Below are 11,901 nucleotides of genomic sequence, written 5' to 3' on the forward strand. Positions count from 1 at the left end.
AACAACAAAGGGCACCTTGGACCCAAGGGCAGAGTTCAGAAGTGTTAGAAAGAAAAAGAAGGATGGAAACCGTAAACAGGGAGGAAGTGGGTGCCTGAGAGATGTCCCAAGGAGGGGATTATCATGAATGTGGCGAAGCAAAACCTCTGAATTGCTGGATGTGAAACTAGTGATCTGCTCTGGGAACCATCACGCATTTCACAATAAAAAGGTTTTTTGATTGATATTTTTTTAAGTATGGCATAAACACTCGGTTTTATCACAACCTGAGATATTGCTGAGGAAATTATTGCGGCCTATAAGGTATATATAGGAAAAGCTGGAAGTTCAGTAGCCAATAGTCAATGTCAGATGTTTACTGAATCTATTTAAAAAATCTCCTGCTACTGTATCCAACTGCCGACTCATCTCTTTAGATATATTTTCCCAAGCTACTTAATAGGAAAGAGGGAAATGCAGCCCATTCTACCTTGCAAAAACTTTTGAAAAACTGCAGGATTCCAAGATGCTTACTGGAAATAATATGAAACCCTTTAAACGGATATCACATAAAGCACTTAATATAACTTTCCAACCCCAGGTTTACCAGGCTTCTCCAATTAGAAAACTTTGTTCTGGAGCATCTGTGAGAATGCAGATTCAGGGAAACAGCCACCCAACACAGTAATTCTTGAAGTGTCTTCAACAGGATGAATAAAATATGCAGTGTCGCCCAGCGCGCCTCACTTCCTCCCCCGACTCCTGCCACGCCCGCCGCTGTTGCTGGGAACCAGGAGGCGGGTGTCCTCTCCGTGCGCGCACGGGCGGGGGCGGGGGCGGCCGCGCTCAGCCCGAGCCTGGGAGCCGGCTGCAGGCGACGCGAGCCTTGGCAGCCTGCGCTCCGGGGAACTCAGCGCCAAGCACTAGACGAGACCTGCCCAGCCAGGAGGCTCCTGCCCTGTAAGCGCAGCCAGGCCCAGGAGGACCAAAGGATGCTAAGTGACCTGCGATGGCTGGGCGCCACCCCGATGTGCCAGGAGCTTCAGGTGAGTGTCAGACTCCTCTTTACCTTCCGCCCCCTCGTCCAACAGGTGGGTGGGGGCGCGCCTCCGAGTGACCTAGTGGGTAGGTAGACTGGTGGCCTCCCTTGGGCATGGGCGCATGGCTGCCTCCTTTTGCAGAGGCGGCTTTCCCATTTAAGCCCTTGCCTTAGCCCACGCCGGGTCTAGCTTTGCCTTGTGGCCTTCTCTTCTAAAATGAGGGCTCATCTGTGGGCACGTGCGCAGGACACTTGCACCCCGGGAATGGGGAGTGGGGTGGCTGGGTGGTGACCCCGAATTCTTAGTGGCTCCCTGGCACTTCCACTAAAGACATCATTATTCCCAATCTCCACCAAGGTCCCCCAACCAGAGGGAGGATGGAGGAGAAAATGACATGCTAAAAAGAGCGAATTGGAGGAAAAGATGCACCCTCTCTACCATCGCACCCGCTTCCACATGCGCGTGGCCCAGGCGACCCTCCCGGGGGAGGTAGATCAAGTCCCCGCTGCAAAAAAGGACGCACTCCCTCGCCCCCAGTCAGTCGGAAGGGACTCAACCCCCATTAGCACCTCCACTGCTTACAAAACTTTTTGGTTGGCCTTGGGCCGCCGGGAATGAGTCTGGCCACCCTTCCCTGGTGTTGCGCTCTGAGTCATCTTGCCCACCTCCTCCTGTCTCCATTTCACCCCCACCCCCACCGCCACCCCTGCCCCAGTAGCTGGGCGGTCCAGCCCTAGACCCCTGGGGCTGACATTTCCATTGCAAAGTGATCAGGGCCTGGAACCCTGACGGGGTGCCCCGGGGCTGCCCCCAATAGGGTCCGGGCGCCCAGCCCCTGCGCATGGCCACTGAGCGCTGAGCGCTGGCGGATCCTTTGGGCTGTGGGAGGCACGCGTGCAGACGGGTGCGGAGAGGAGGGGCGCTGGTGAGTGGGAAGCACCCGCCCACCTCCGATCCCCGGGAAACCCCTGTCGCCCCAGGGGGCCGCGCCACCGCCACCGCCGTGCGGCACCTCAGCTCTCCCAACTTTGTGCGGTCCTCCGGGAGCAGCCACCGGCATGGAGCTGCCTCCCCGACGCCGGGCGCCGCCAGACTCGCCCCTGGGCAGCAGTTCCCTGACCTCGCTGGACTCCAGCGTCTTTTGCAGCGAGGGCGACGGGGAGCCCCTGGCGCTCGGGGACTGCTTCACGGTCAACGTGGGCGGCAGCCGCTTTGTGCTCTCGCAGCAGGCGCTGTCTTGCTTCCCGCACACGCGCCTGGGCAAGCTGGCCGTGGTGGTGGCCTCTTGCCGCCGCCCGGGAGCCCTGACCGCCGTGCCCAGCCCGCTGGACTTCTGCGACGATGCCAACCCGGTGGACAACGAGTACTTCTTCGACCGCAGCTCGCAGGCGTTCCGCTACGTGCTGCACTACTACCGCACAGGCCGCCTGCACGTCATGGAGCAGCTGTGCGCGATCTCCTTTCTCCAGGAGATCCAGTACTGGGGCATCGACGAGCTCAGCATCGACTCCTGCTGCAGGGACAGGTACTCGCCAGGCAAGACGAGGAGGTGGGCGTAGGCCAGGAGGGCAGCTGAATCCAGGCCTGGGCATAGGTGCGGTCACTTCTGGCCTGGGAAGTGGAAGAGCCTCAAAGGGGCTATTTGAGTGGAACCTTTTGAACTTCCTGATCCTCCCCTCCTTCCCGCCACCCTTTTAGTCCTTGGTGTATTTCAAATAAATCTATAAGGTGAGAGAGGTCAGGACCGCCCTGAAAACCTGGTTATTGGATGAGTGCTTCTGCAAACCGTGCACCAAAGAATGCTTGTAGAGCGAGGCAGGTTTGGGGGTAGAGCATTTTGATCTGTCAAAAGCAGGAGGCTAACTTTGAAAAACTTGGAGAACTGCTTTAAACATGAAAGACAGAAAGTTGGTGCCTTGGCTTTGTGAACGTTTATGTGGCGCTGCTAGTATTTTGCTATTATTCCCATTTCTTCTGGGCTCACTTCTGTGGCATAGTGGTTCCGCATTGGGCTGCCGAACCATTAGGGCATTGGTTCGAAACCACCAGTTGGAAACTTCCAGGGGCTGTTGCCATGTGTGGGCACTGACTTGATGGCAGAGAGTGAGTGAGTGAGTGAGTCAACCATTTCTTCATGAACACCGTTTCTCTACAGAAAAAGAAGGACCTTACTACAAGCAGCTGTTCTTCTTACAATAATTAAGAAAATGCAATAATTAATCAAATTAATTTAAAAATTATAAAATGCAATAAGTCCAAAGAGTGTTGCTGTACATGAATTGGCATGACTCTCTTTCTCTCTCTCTCTTGGGTGGGAATGCTGACTAGAAAACGCTGGCTACTGTGAACAGAATAGTGCCTGGGTAAACTATGATTGGGTATTTCATGCACTTTCCTGAAAGAAACCCCCCAGAAGTTCACTACTAAGTTTAATTTCATTTGATTTCCGCATTCTAAATGTGTAAAAAGGGAAACCAATCACCAGATTCTCTTCTCTAAAAGGTATTTCAGAAGAAAGGAGCTGAGTGAGACATTAGACTTTAAAAAGGACACCGAAGACCAAGAAAGTCAGCATGAGAGTGAACAGGACTTCTCACAAGGACCTTGCCCCACTGTCCGCCAGAAGCTCTGGAACATCCTGGAAAAGCCTGCGTCTTCCACGGCTGCCCGCATCCTCGGGGTCATCTCCATCATCTTTGTAGTGGTATCCATCATCAACATGGCCCTGATGTCATCTGAGCTAAGCTGGCTGGACCCACAATTACTGGAAATCCTGGAGTACGTGTGCATCAGCTGGTTCACTGGGGAGTTTGTCTTGCGCTTCCTCTGTGTGCGGGACCGGTGCCGCTTCCTGAGAAAGGTGCCCAATATCATAGACCTCCTTGCCATCTTGCCCTTCTACATCACCCTACTGGTGGAGAGCCTGAGTGGGAGCCAGACCACTCAGGAGCTGGAGAACGTAGGACGCCTCGTCCAGGTGCTGCGGCTGCTCAGGGCTCTGCGCATGCTCAAGCTCGGCAGACATTCTACAGGTATTCAGACTTCATTGGTCTCCTCTGATTTGCCTTTGTTTACTACCTGTAGTGCTTTGCCCACTGTATAAAGGAAGCCACTCTGAATTTATATGCATAATGACTATCCTACCTAACTAACCAAGATCTCTGAACAGGGCCCCAGAAACAAAGCCTTGACGTTGTTATCATAGGTATAGAGAAAAGACCGCCACTAACATTCTTTAACTCTCTAAGACATTGAAAAGCAAGCAATTTGGCCAGGGGTTACCCGGAATTGAATGTTATCCAGTGCCTGGACCATGCACAGGAATAAAAGGCATTCTGTCCCCAAAAGAGTCTAAAATATACACGAACGGTTCATGAATGGATACACATAAATCATACACAGATAAGGACATAGTTTCTCAATTGTGTCCCAGAAGAGTTTCCACTTGCATGTCTTTTTTTGAAGGGAAAGCTAGTCTTCCGGAAGCTTCTCTGACTATGCAAGAAGAGTGATTAGGCACGAGTGGCCTCCCCATGATTTTGAAGATGCGTAGAGAAATGTTGCTTTGGAAGAAAATTAAATTCTGCCTCTAGTGCCTGAGGACTTTCTGAGACCTAATCTGGATTACATGAGAGTAAGCGAGGGACAGGGAGTTCTTCGCTTTTTTGCAGGTCATGACTGTCTGCAGCCACCCAGTCTCCTGATTCATGGGGACCTTATACAACAGTGTAGAGCTGCTCCTTAGGGTTTCTGAGATAATAACTGCCTCATCTTTCTTCCAATACTCAGAGACTCTGAAAATAAAATTAACTCTCTCCTCAGACAAATCTCCACACAACACACAACTACAAATGAGAAATCACAACCCATTGAAGAGGACCGCTGCCTTGCCAAAGACAATGACTGCTCATGACTGATTCTAAAGCTATTGGACTTTCTAAAGTACCTCAGGGCAAAACATAAAGGAAAGAAGAATTCCCTGTGAAGCTACTAAATTAGAAATTGTGAATATCAATCCCTAGAGAGCTGGATTTAATATTTGCGATTGGGCCCAGTAGCACATACTGCAAAAATTTCATAAGTGATTTAAATATAGTTAGTGAACCATCCTGGGATACCATATTAATATAATGCATATTATTATAATAAATGATCATAGAAATACAAATATATCAAATGCTAAATGGTTACAACATCCTGTTTCCCATCTTTCCTCAAATACATGCCTTATTGGCTACTTGAAAGATCTTGAGCCTAGTTTTCTCTTAGATATGTAGTGAGAAATTAACCTCAATTAATGCCCCCCCCCCAGGTAAGGAGGATTTATCCTACTAGATTTTTTTTTTTCCTACTAGAATTTGAGTGGTGCATTTTCTTAGCTAGTCTCACATAGCAGGGATTTGATAATGGGGTTTCCAACAACTTTTAGAAGTAACACTCTTTGTTTTCTGACACATATAATGGGATGCTTTCTTCGAGTATTTATAAACTCTTCACAGAATTCAATTTGAAAACACCCAGTTAAAGACTACATTTTTCCCAAAAGAAAGGAAAAAAGAAAATAATAGTAATTTCCACAATGTCACTTCTTTTCAATTTATTTCAGTTCTAAAGCAAATATAAGGAAAGTATTAATAAGCCTTAATTTATTGAAAAGATAGGAATAGCTCAATTACATAAATATTTGAGAGTTTTGCCTCAAGCATAACTTTTAACAAATAAAGATGGCATGTTCATATATTAATTATTTTTACTGTCAATGTTGTTATAGAATAAGTTAGGAGGATAATAGTGGGCCAGACACTATTAAGCTTAAATTCTGGTTCCCTTGATTTACACTCATATTCTACTTTTCTATCTCTATCTACCCATCTGCAAAATGGCATAATAATTACATTTACTTCATATGAGTCTTCTGGGGGTGATCTGTAGCAAGCTAGAAATTCAGAACACAGATTGTGTGTCTTGTTACAAAATTGTTTAGCACATTTCATGATAGAGGGAAATAGTCCTCCCTTTAAAAAAAATGCAATGATTTTTCTAATGTATTGTCACTTAATTTAAGATATACAGTTCAGCTTAGGCCCATCAGAATCAGTTTATTAAAAGATATTCTAAAACATATTCTTCTGAGGCTAAACCTCATAATTAATACTCAATGATCTGTAATAATAGCCAGTTAATAATGCAAGAATATCTCAATTCTAAAGAACAAAACTCAAAATGAGGGCAGATTTCAAATATTCTCTAGTGAATAAAAGGAAAGACTGATCCTATGAGGCCTTTCTTTGGACTTCTGAGAACCTATCCTTATTAAATCATGTTGACACAACTTCAAAATATGAATACATTTACAGAAGCTGTGTCAGGGAGGAAACCTGGTTATTCTTACTCCCAGTAGGAGACTGACTTCTTCCTTAACAGACAAGATTGAGTTCCCTGTGTTCTATCTCCCAAGAGCTCAATGAATCTTCAGAACTCACTAGGGGAAACCCAGCAATGCTGCAGAAGTGAATGCGTTCCGCTGCTGGTTCCTCTGCCCTAAACCTCTGTAAGGGAGGAGTATTCTATATTCATGTTTATCTCCTCAAAGGAAAGCAGAAAAATCTCTGTATTTTGGAAGAAATTTCCTCTTGTTTTGATAATGAGGACTTAGAAAGTCAATGGTCCCAGTGGAGTTTATCCCGAAGAGCAACCTGAAATATACAATAGGATCTTCTCCTGTCAACCGGTCACCAACAACTAATTTGCTTGTACCGCTTCCCTTCATTTCCTGTAGTGTGCACCCCTTTCGTCCTCTAGGTTTCAGACAACAAGGCTCCCGATGGTGCTAAACTTCATCAGAAGGGTGAGAGAAGCAGATTTGTGAAATATAATAAGACAGACATTAGACAGAGCTGTCCTGGTGACATCTGACACAGTTAGTCTTGCGTTTCCACCAATCGTAGCCAATGGTGTCTGTCTCCAGGAACTGGCCCCTCATGATAACGTGCCCAAAGTATACAAGACGACGTCTTACCACCTGGCTTCTAAGAAGAATTTTGAATAGATTTCATCTAACACAAGTTTGTTTCCTGTTTGGCTGTCTTTAGAGTATGTGATATTCTTAACCAACACCATCATTTAAAAGCCATCAATCTTTTCAGTCCTTAGGCAGCCTTCCTTAGACATTCCCTAGTTTTCACATGTAGATGAGGCGATTCAAAAATACCATGGCCAGGGTCAGGCATGCCTTAATCCTCAAAATGACATCTTTGCTATTCAACATATTAAAAAGACCTTTTGCAGCAAATTTTCCCAATAAAATATATCCTTTTATTTCTTTATAGTTCCTTCAATGGGTGTTTGTTTTGGACCCAAGTAAAATGAAACCCTTAACAATTTCAGTCGTCCCTCAGTTTATCATCATGTTCCTTATTGGTTCATTTGTAATGATTTTTGTTTTCATTGCAGCGAGGTGTCATCCATACAGTAGATTTTTGTCTTTGATCTTCATCATTAAATTCTTCAAGTCCTCTTCACATTTGGCAAGGCAGGTTGTCATTCACATGTCACAGATCCATTAACCATCTTCTGATCCTGATGTCACATTCTTCTTCATTTAGTCATATACCGGTTTGTGTGAATGCGTGGATTTAATACTAGGTACTTAATTAAAATGCCGTTAAATGAATTCTCTTTCTGGCTACCCTCCTTCGGCCCCATCAACTAGTCTGAGCTTCTAAAAGACAGGGGTTATCGCTTGGTCATTTTGTAGTCTCAGAACCTTGCCCAGTGCTGAGGGACAATGAAGCAGACAATTGACATGTATCCAGGGGGTGGGGATAGAAAGAGGGAAGAAGATGGGTGACTAATAGGAGTTATTCTTTTACAGGTTTACGCTCCCTTGGAATGACAATCACCCAGTGCTATGAAGAAGTTGGCCTACTGCTTCTATTTCTGTCTGTGGGAATTTCTATATTTTCAACTGTGGAGTATTTTGCTGAGCAAAACATTCCAGACACAACCTTCACAAGTGTCCCTTGTGCATGGTGGTGGGCCACAACATCCATGACTACCGTGGGATATGGGGACATTAGACCCGACACCACCATGGGGAAAATTGTGGCCTTCATGTGTATATTATCAGGAATCCTGGTCTTGGCCTTGCCTATTGCGATTATTAACGACCGCTTCTCTGCTTGCTACTTCACCTTGAAACTCAGGGAAGCGGCAGTGAGACAGCGTGAAGCCCTAAAGAAGCTTACCAAGAATATAGCCACTGACTCGTACATCAGTGTCAACTTGAGAGATATCTATGCGCGAAGTATCATGGAGATGCTTCGATTAAAAGGGAGAGAGAGAGCAAGTACTCGGAGCAGTGGAGGAGATGATTTCTGGTTTTGAACTCATGTTCAATTCATTTGTGAGACCTATGTGATGGAAACTCATTCCATGGATTAAATTTTGAAATCATGCCTCTAAGTGTGGATGGTCTCTTTTGAGCACTGCCTATCTTGATTTCTGCCGATATGTGGCATAATATACTAAAGTAGCTCACATTTCTTATAACAGCTGCAGATAAACCTGCTCAGGATATAACTTAATCTATTTGCACATATAAATTGCACAAGTTAATCTATTAACAAGATTAAGTAAATAGAGCCAACATACATATGCCTGAATTTCCAATTACAAAATAATATCTGTGTAATACATACAGGAAGGTGAAAGTTTCATGAATCACTCACTTTAAAAAGTTTTTCCCTATTAATTATTTGACATGGGAAGCTAAACTAGATAGTCCAGAGTAAAGATGCGTGAGCATTTAAGAACGCACTGAACAATTTTGCTATTTAAAGATATTCTGCAAGTAAAGCGCTCTTTATCTTGTCAGTTAACATGATTGAATAAACAAATTAGCTTTGTCCAGGGAAAGCCCCGATGGAATGTTCAGAGATTCTGTCCTCATCCCCCATCTGTACAAATCACTGGTCCTAAACAGCTTGAACAAAGAGCTGTGAATTCCGTCATCACTATTGCAGGTGGGGAGAACAAAACTAGAAAGGCTGCAGTAAATGGGCACGTTGAAGAGTTCCAAGTCTTCATGGTCATCTAAAAGAAGCCTGGGTGGCACAATGGTTAAGCCGTTGGCTGTTAACCAGAAGGTTGTCCACCTAAACCGACCCACAAGCTCTGCGAGAGAAAGATCAAGTGATCTCTCATTAAGATTAAGAAAAGTAAACTCACTGTTATCTAGGGACCCTGAGTGATCCCAGGGCATTGAAGGCTTCAATCTTACAGGAGCAGAAAACCTCATCTTTCTCCCTCACTGAGCCTGGTTGTTCCGAACTGCTGATCTTTGGGTGAGCGGCCCAATGTGTAATCCACTATACCACCAGAACTCTTTAAAGACTAAAGTTTAGAAAACCTTATGACACCGTTAACTCTGCCACACGGGGTTGCTCTGAGTTCAAATTGACTTGACAGCACCAAATAGCAGCACTCTTTTTTCCACTGGGCACATTATAAGTGGCACACTTCTTAATACTCCACAAAAATCCAATGGTCCTTAAAATGTATTTTAGGGATGCACTGTACACGTTGTTCTTAACATCATGAATAAGTTACGATAAAATGGTGAACATTCTAAATTTATGGCCAGGCATACACCATTAATGCATACAATAGTCAAAGAGTAGATGTTTTTCTATTGCCAAACATTCAGAATGTTAGATAAAATGACCAGTAAGTAAGCTGTAGGTGTACTGAAATTATTTAATAGCCTCGTTTAATTAGATAAGACTGTTAGATTGATTGACATCACTAGATGAACTTGGAGATATTTTAACAACAAAAAATGTCATGGAAAACGTCCTGACTGTTCGGGATAAATACTGAATGTACCAACTTTGTAGGCATTTTGGCAGCATTTTGACATTCTTTTATAAAAATAATAAAAATCCTAGACATTCTGTTACATAATTAAATCCAAAAGCTATAAAGCTATGAACTAGTTTATTGTGCCCAATATTCTAGTAATGAGATTTTTAAAATCAAAGGACAAAAAGGAATGTATCACTTTAATGCTTAATATTTACAATGAGGATATTTTGCCTTAAGGAGAGTAGAAACGGGTTCTTGAGGTGGAGAATGTCACCGTATGTCCAACACGCATAAACACACATGCAGTGTGTCTGTGGTATCCAGGTTTCATGGGGTAGTCAATTAGGGGAAACAAATTCTATAAACATTCATTGGGAGAATAATTATAAATCAAATACTGTTTCATAAGTTATAAAGTAAAACACTTTTAATATAGGATTGCATCATATTTCAGCAACCATACTCCAAGATACCATATTCTAAATTTCCAAGTAAGAAAAATACCGATTAATTGTAAAATGCCATTGATTGCAAAATGCAGCTAGATTTTGATATGCTAAAAAAATAAATGCAACTTAAAATAAATGGCATTCCATATGTACTGCCTCCTGCTTCCTGGTATGCATGTTTAAGCTCTGAAAACAATTTCATTGATGGCATGAGTTTTAGACTGATGCTTAAGGAGTCAAAACCATGTGGCTTGTTTCCAGTTCTCCTAAATATTAAAGAGCTATAAGTAGCAAAAAGATATATATTTTCTGTCTTACACATGCTCTCAAGTACTAGGGCATAACACAGAATGATTACTCTGTCTGAGACCCACCCACAACTGAAGGGTAAATAAAAGTTAGACATAGAAGATAAACTTCTCCTGGCTTATCTGGAACTTTCCCAAGTAACAATAGTTACATACTCTGATACCACATTGTGCTTTGCATTCATCATGCATTCTCTCACAATATAATCATGATATCCCCAAACTCAACTTAAGAAAAAACCTCCCCAACATTGAGTCAATTCTGACTCATTTAGCAGTCCTAGATTGCAGGGTAGAATTGCCTCTTTGGGTTTCCAAGGCTAACTTGACAGGACTAGAAAGCCTCACCTTTCTCCCACAGAGTAGCTGGCATTTTTGAACTGCTGATCTTGCAGTTAACTGCCCACTATGCCACTAAGGCTCCAATATGCGATTATTCTTGCATTTTGCATGTTTGTTCATTCATTGAAAACTTATTCAGCACACTTCTAAGTGATGGCCACTAGAGAATCTTTGTTAACTAAAAAGAAGCCTTCTTATAGCTAATGTTCTAGTTAGGTGTACGGGAGGTCAGGGGTAGGGGTGGGGGAGATAGAAATCAGATTTTTAAAACTGAGGCATTAAAAGAAAAAGGCAATTTTTCCAAAGTCCACAGCCAAGAAATGGCAGAACCCGGACTGAACTACAATATAGCTCACCTTGGAACTAATACTCCTGAAAGCTGTATTATACATCCTATAGTCTTACATAACCTGGACCAGTTGACCTCTTGTGAATGGAGAGGTTTAGTATGCTTTAAGAAAAACATCGTCAAAAAACAAAACAAAACAAAAAAACATCGTCTTAGTCTCCTAAGTGGAGGAATGATTTTAAGGAACTGTTTTGGTGAACCCTTCTAGGTCTAATTAAACAAAAATACTCTCTTTATAATCAATAGTTGGAATTTTTGAAGTGAACATTTAAAATGTTCAAGTATACAAGGAATTTTTTTCAGAGCTATGTTTTAAATTTTTTTACAAAACAAGCTTAACACCTTCAATGTACACTCCACTACACTTACTACATTGTCAAATATACAATATGGAAACATTTTTCAAACTCGTCTGCTTGGATGGCTGACAGCACCTCCCCCGGTTTTTTTCTTGACATCTTCTACGTCATCAAATTGCTGTCCTTTCATGTCCCTCTGCATTCAAGGGCAGGAAAAGAAGTCACATGCTGAGAGGTCAGGTGAGTAAGGTGCATGGGGCAAGAGAGGCA

The 11,901-nt window shown here is 43.6% G+C and overlaps 1 protein-coding gene across 1 annotated transcript; it reads left to right on the forward strand.

The window, feature by feature from the left end:
- Window positions 1–2,060: 2,060 nt before the first annotated feature.
- On the forward strand, window positions 2,061–8,471 carry KCNV1 (potassium voltage-gated channel modifier subfamily V member 1). Its single transcript, XM_004697427.2, has 3 exons — window positions 2,061–2,544; window positions 3,522–4,051; window positions 7,894–8,471. The coding sequence occupies exons 1-3, from the start codon at window positions 2,078–2,080 to the stop codon at window positions 8,403–8,405; spliced, it is 1,509 nt and encodes a 502-aa protein (XP_004697484.1). The 5' UTR covers window positions 2,061–2,077; the 3' UTR covers window positions 8,406–8,471.
- The last annotated feature ends 3,430 nt before the right edge of the window (window positions 8,472–11,901 follow it).

Source organism: Echinops telfairi, unplaced genomic scaffold, assembly GCF_000313985.2.
Source record: "Echinops telfairi isolate 266 unplaced genomic scaffold, ASM31398v2 ScPeMD7_1;HRSCAF=3_0, whole genome shotgun sequence".
Taxonomy (NCBI): domain Eukaryota; kingdom Metazoa; phylum Chordata; class Mammalia; order Afrosoricida; family Tenrecidae; genus Echinops; species Echinops telfairi.

Bases quoted from the DNA above. Each gene is read 5' to 3' on its own strand.
- KCNV1 (XM_004697427.2), top strand. From the start codon at position 2,078: ATGGAGCTGCCTCCCCGACGCCGGGCGCCGCCAGACTCGCCCCTGGGC. The intron at 2,545-3,521 runs GTACTCGCCAGG...CTTCTCTAAAAG, and splicing joins GACTCCTGCTGCAGGGACAG to GTATTTCAGAAGAAAGGAGC. The intron at 4,052-7,893 runs GTATTCAGACTT...ATTCTTTTACAG, and splicing joins GCTCGGCAGACATTCTACAG to GTTTACGCTCCCTTGGAATG.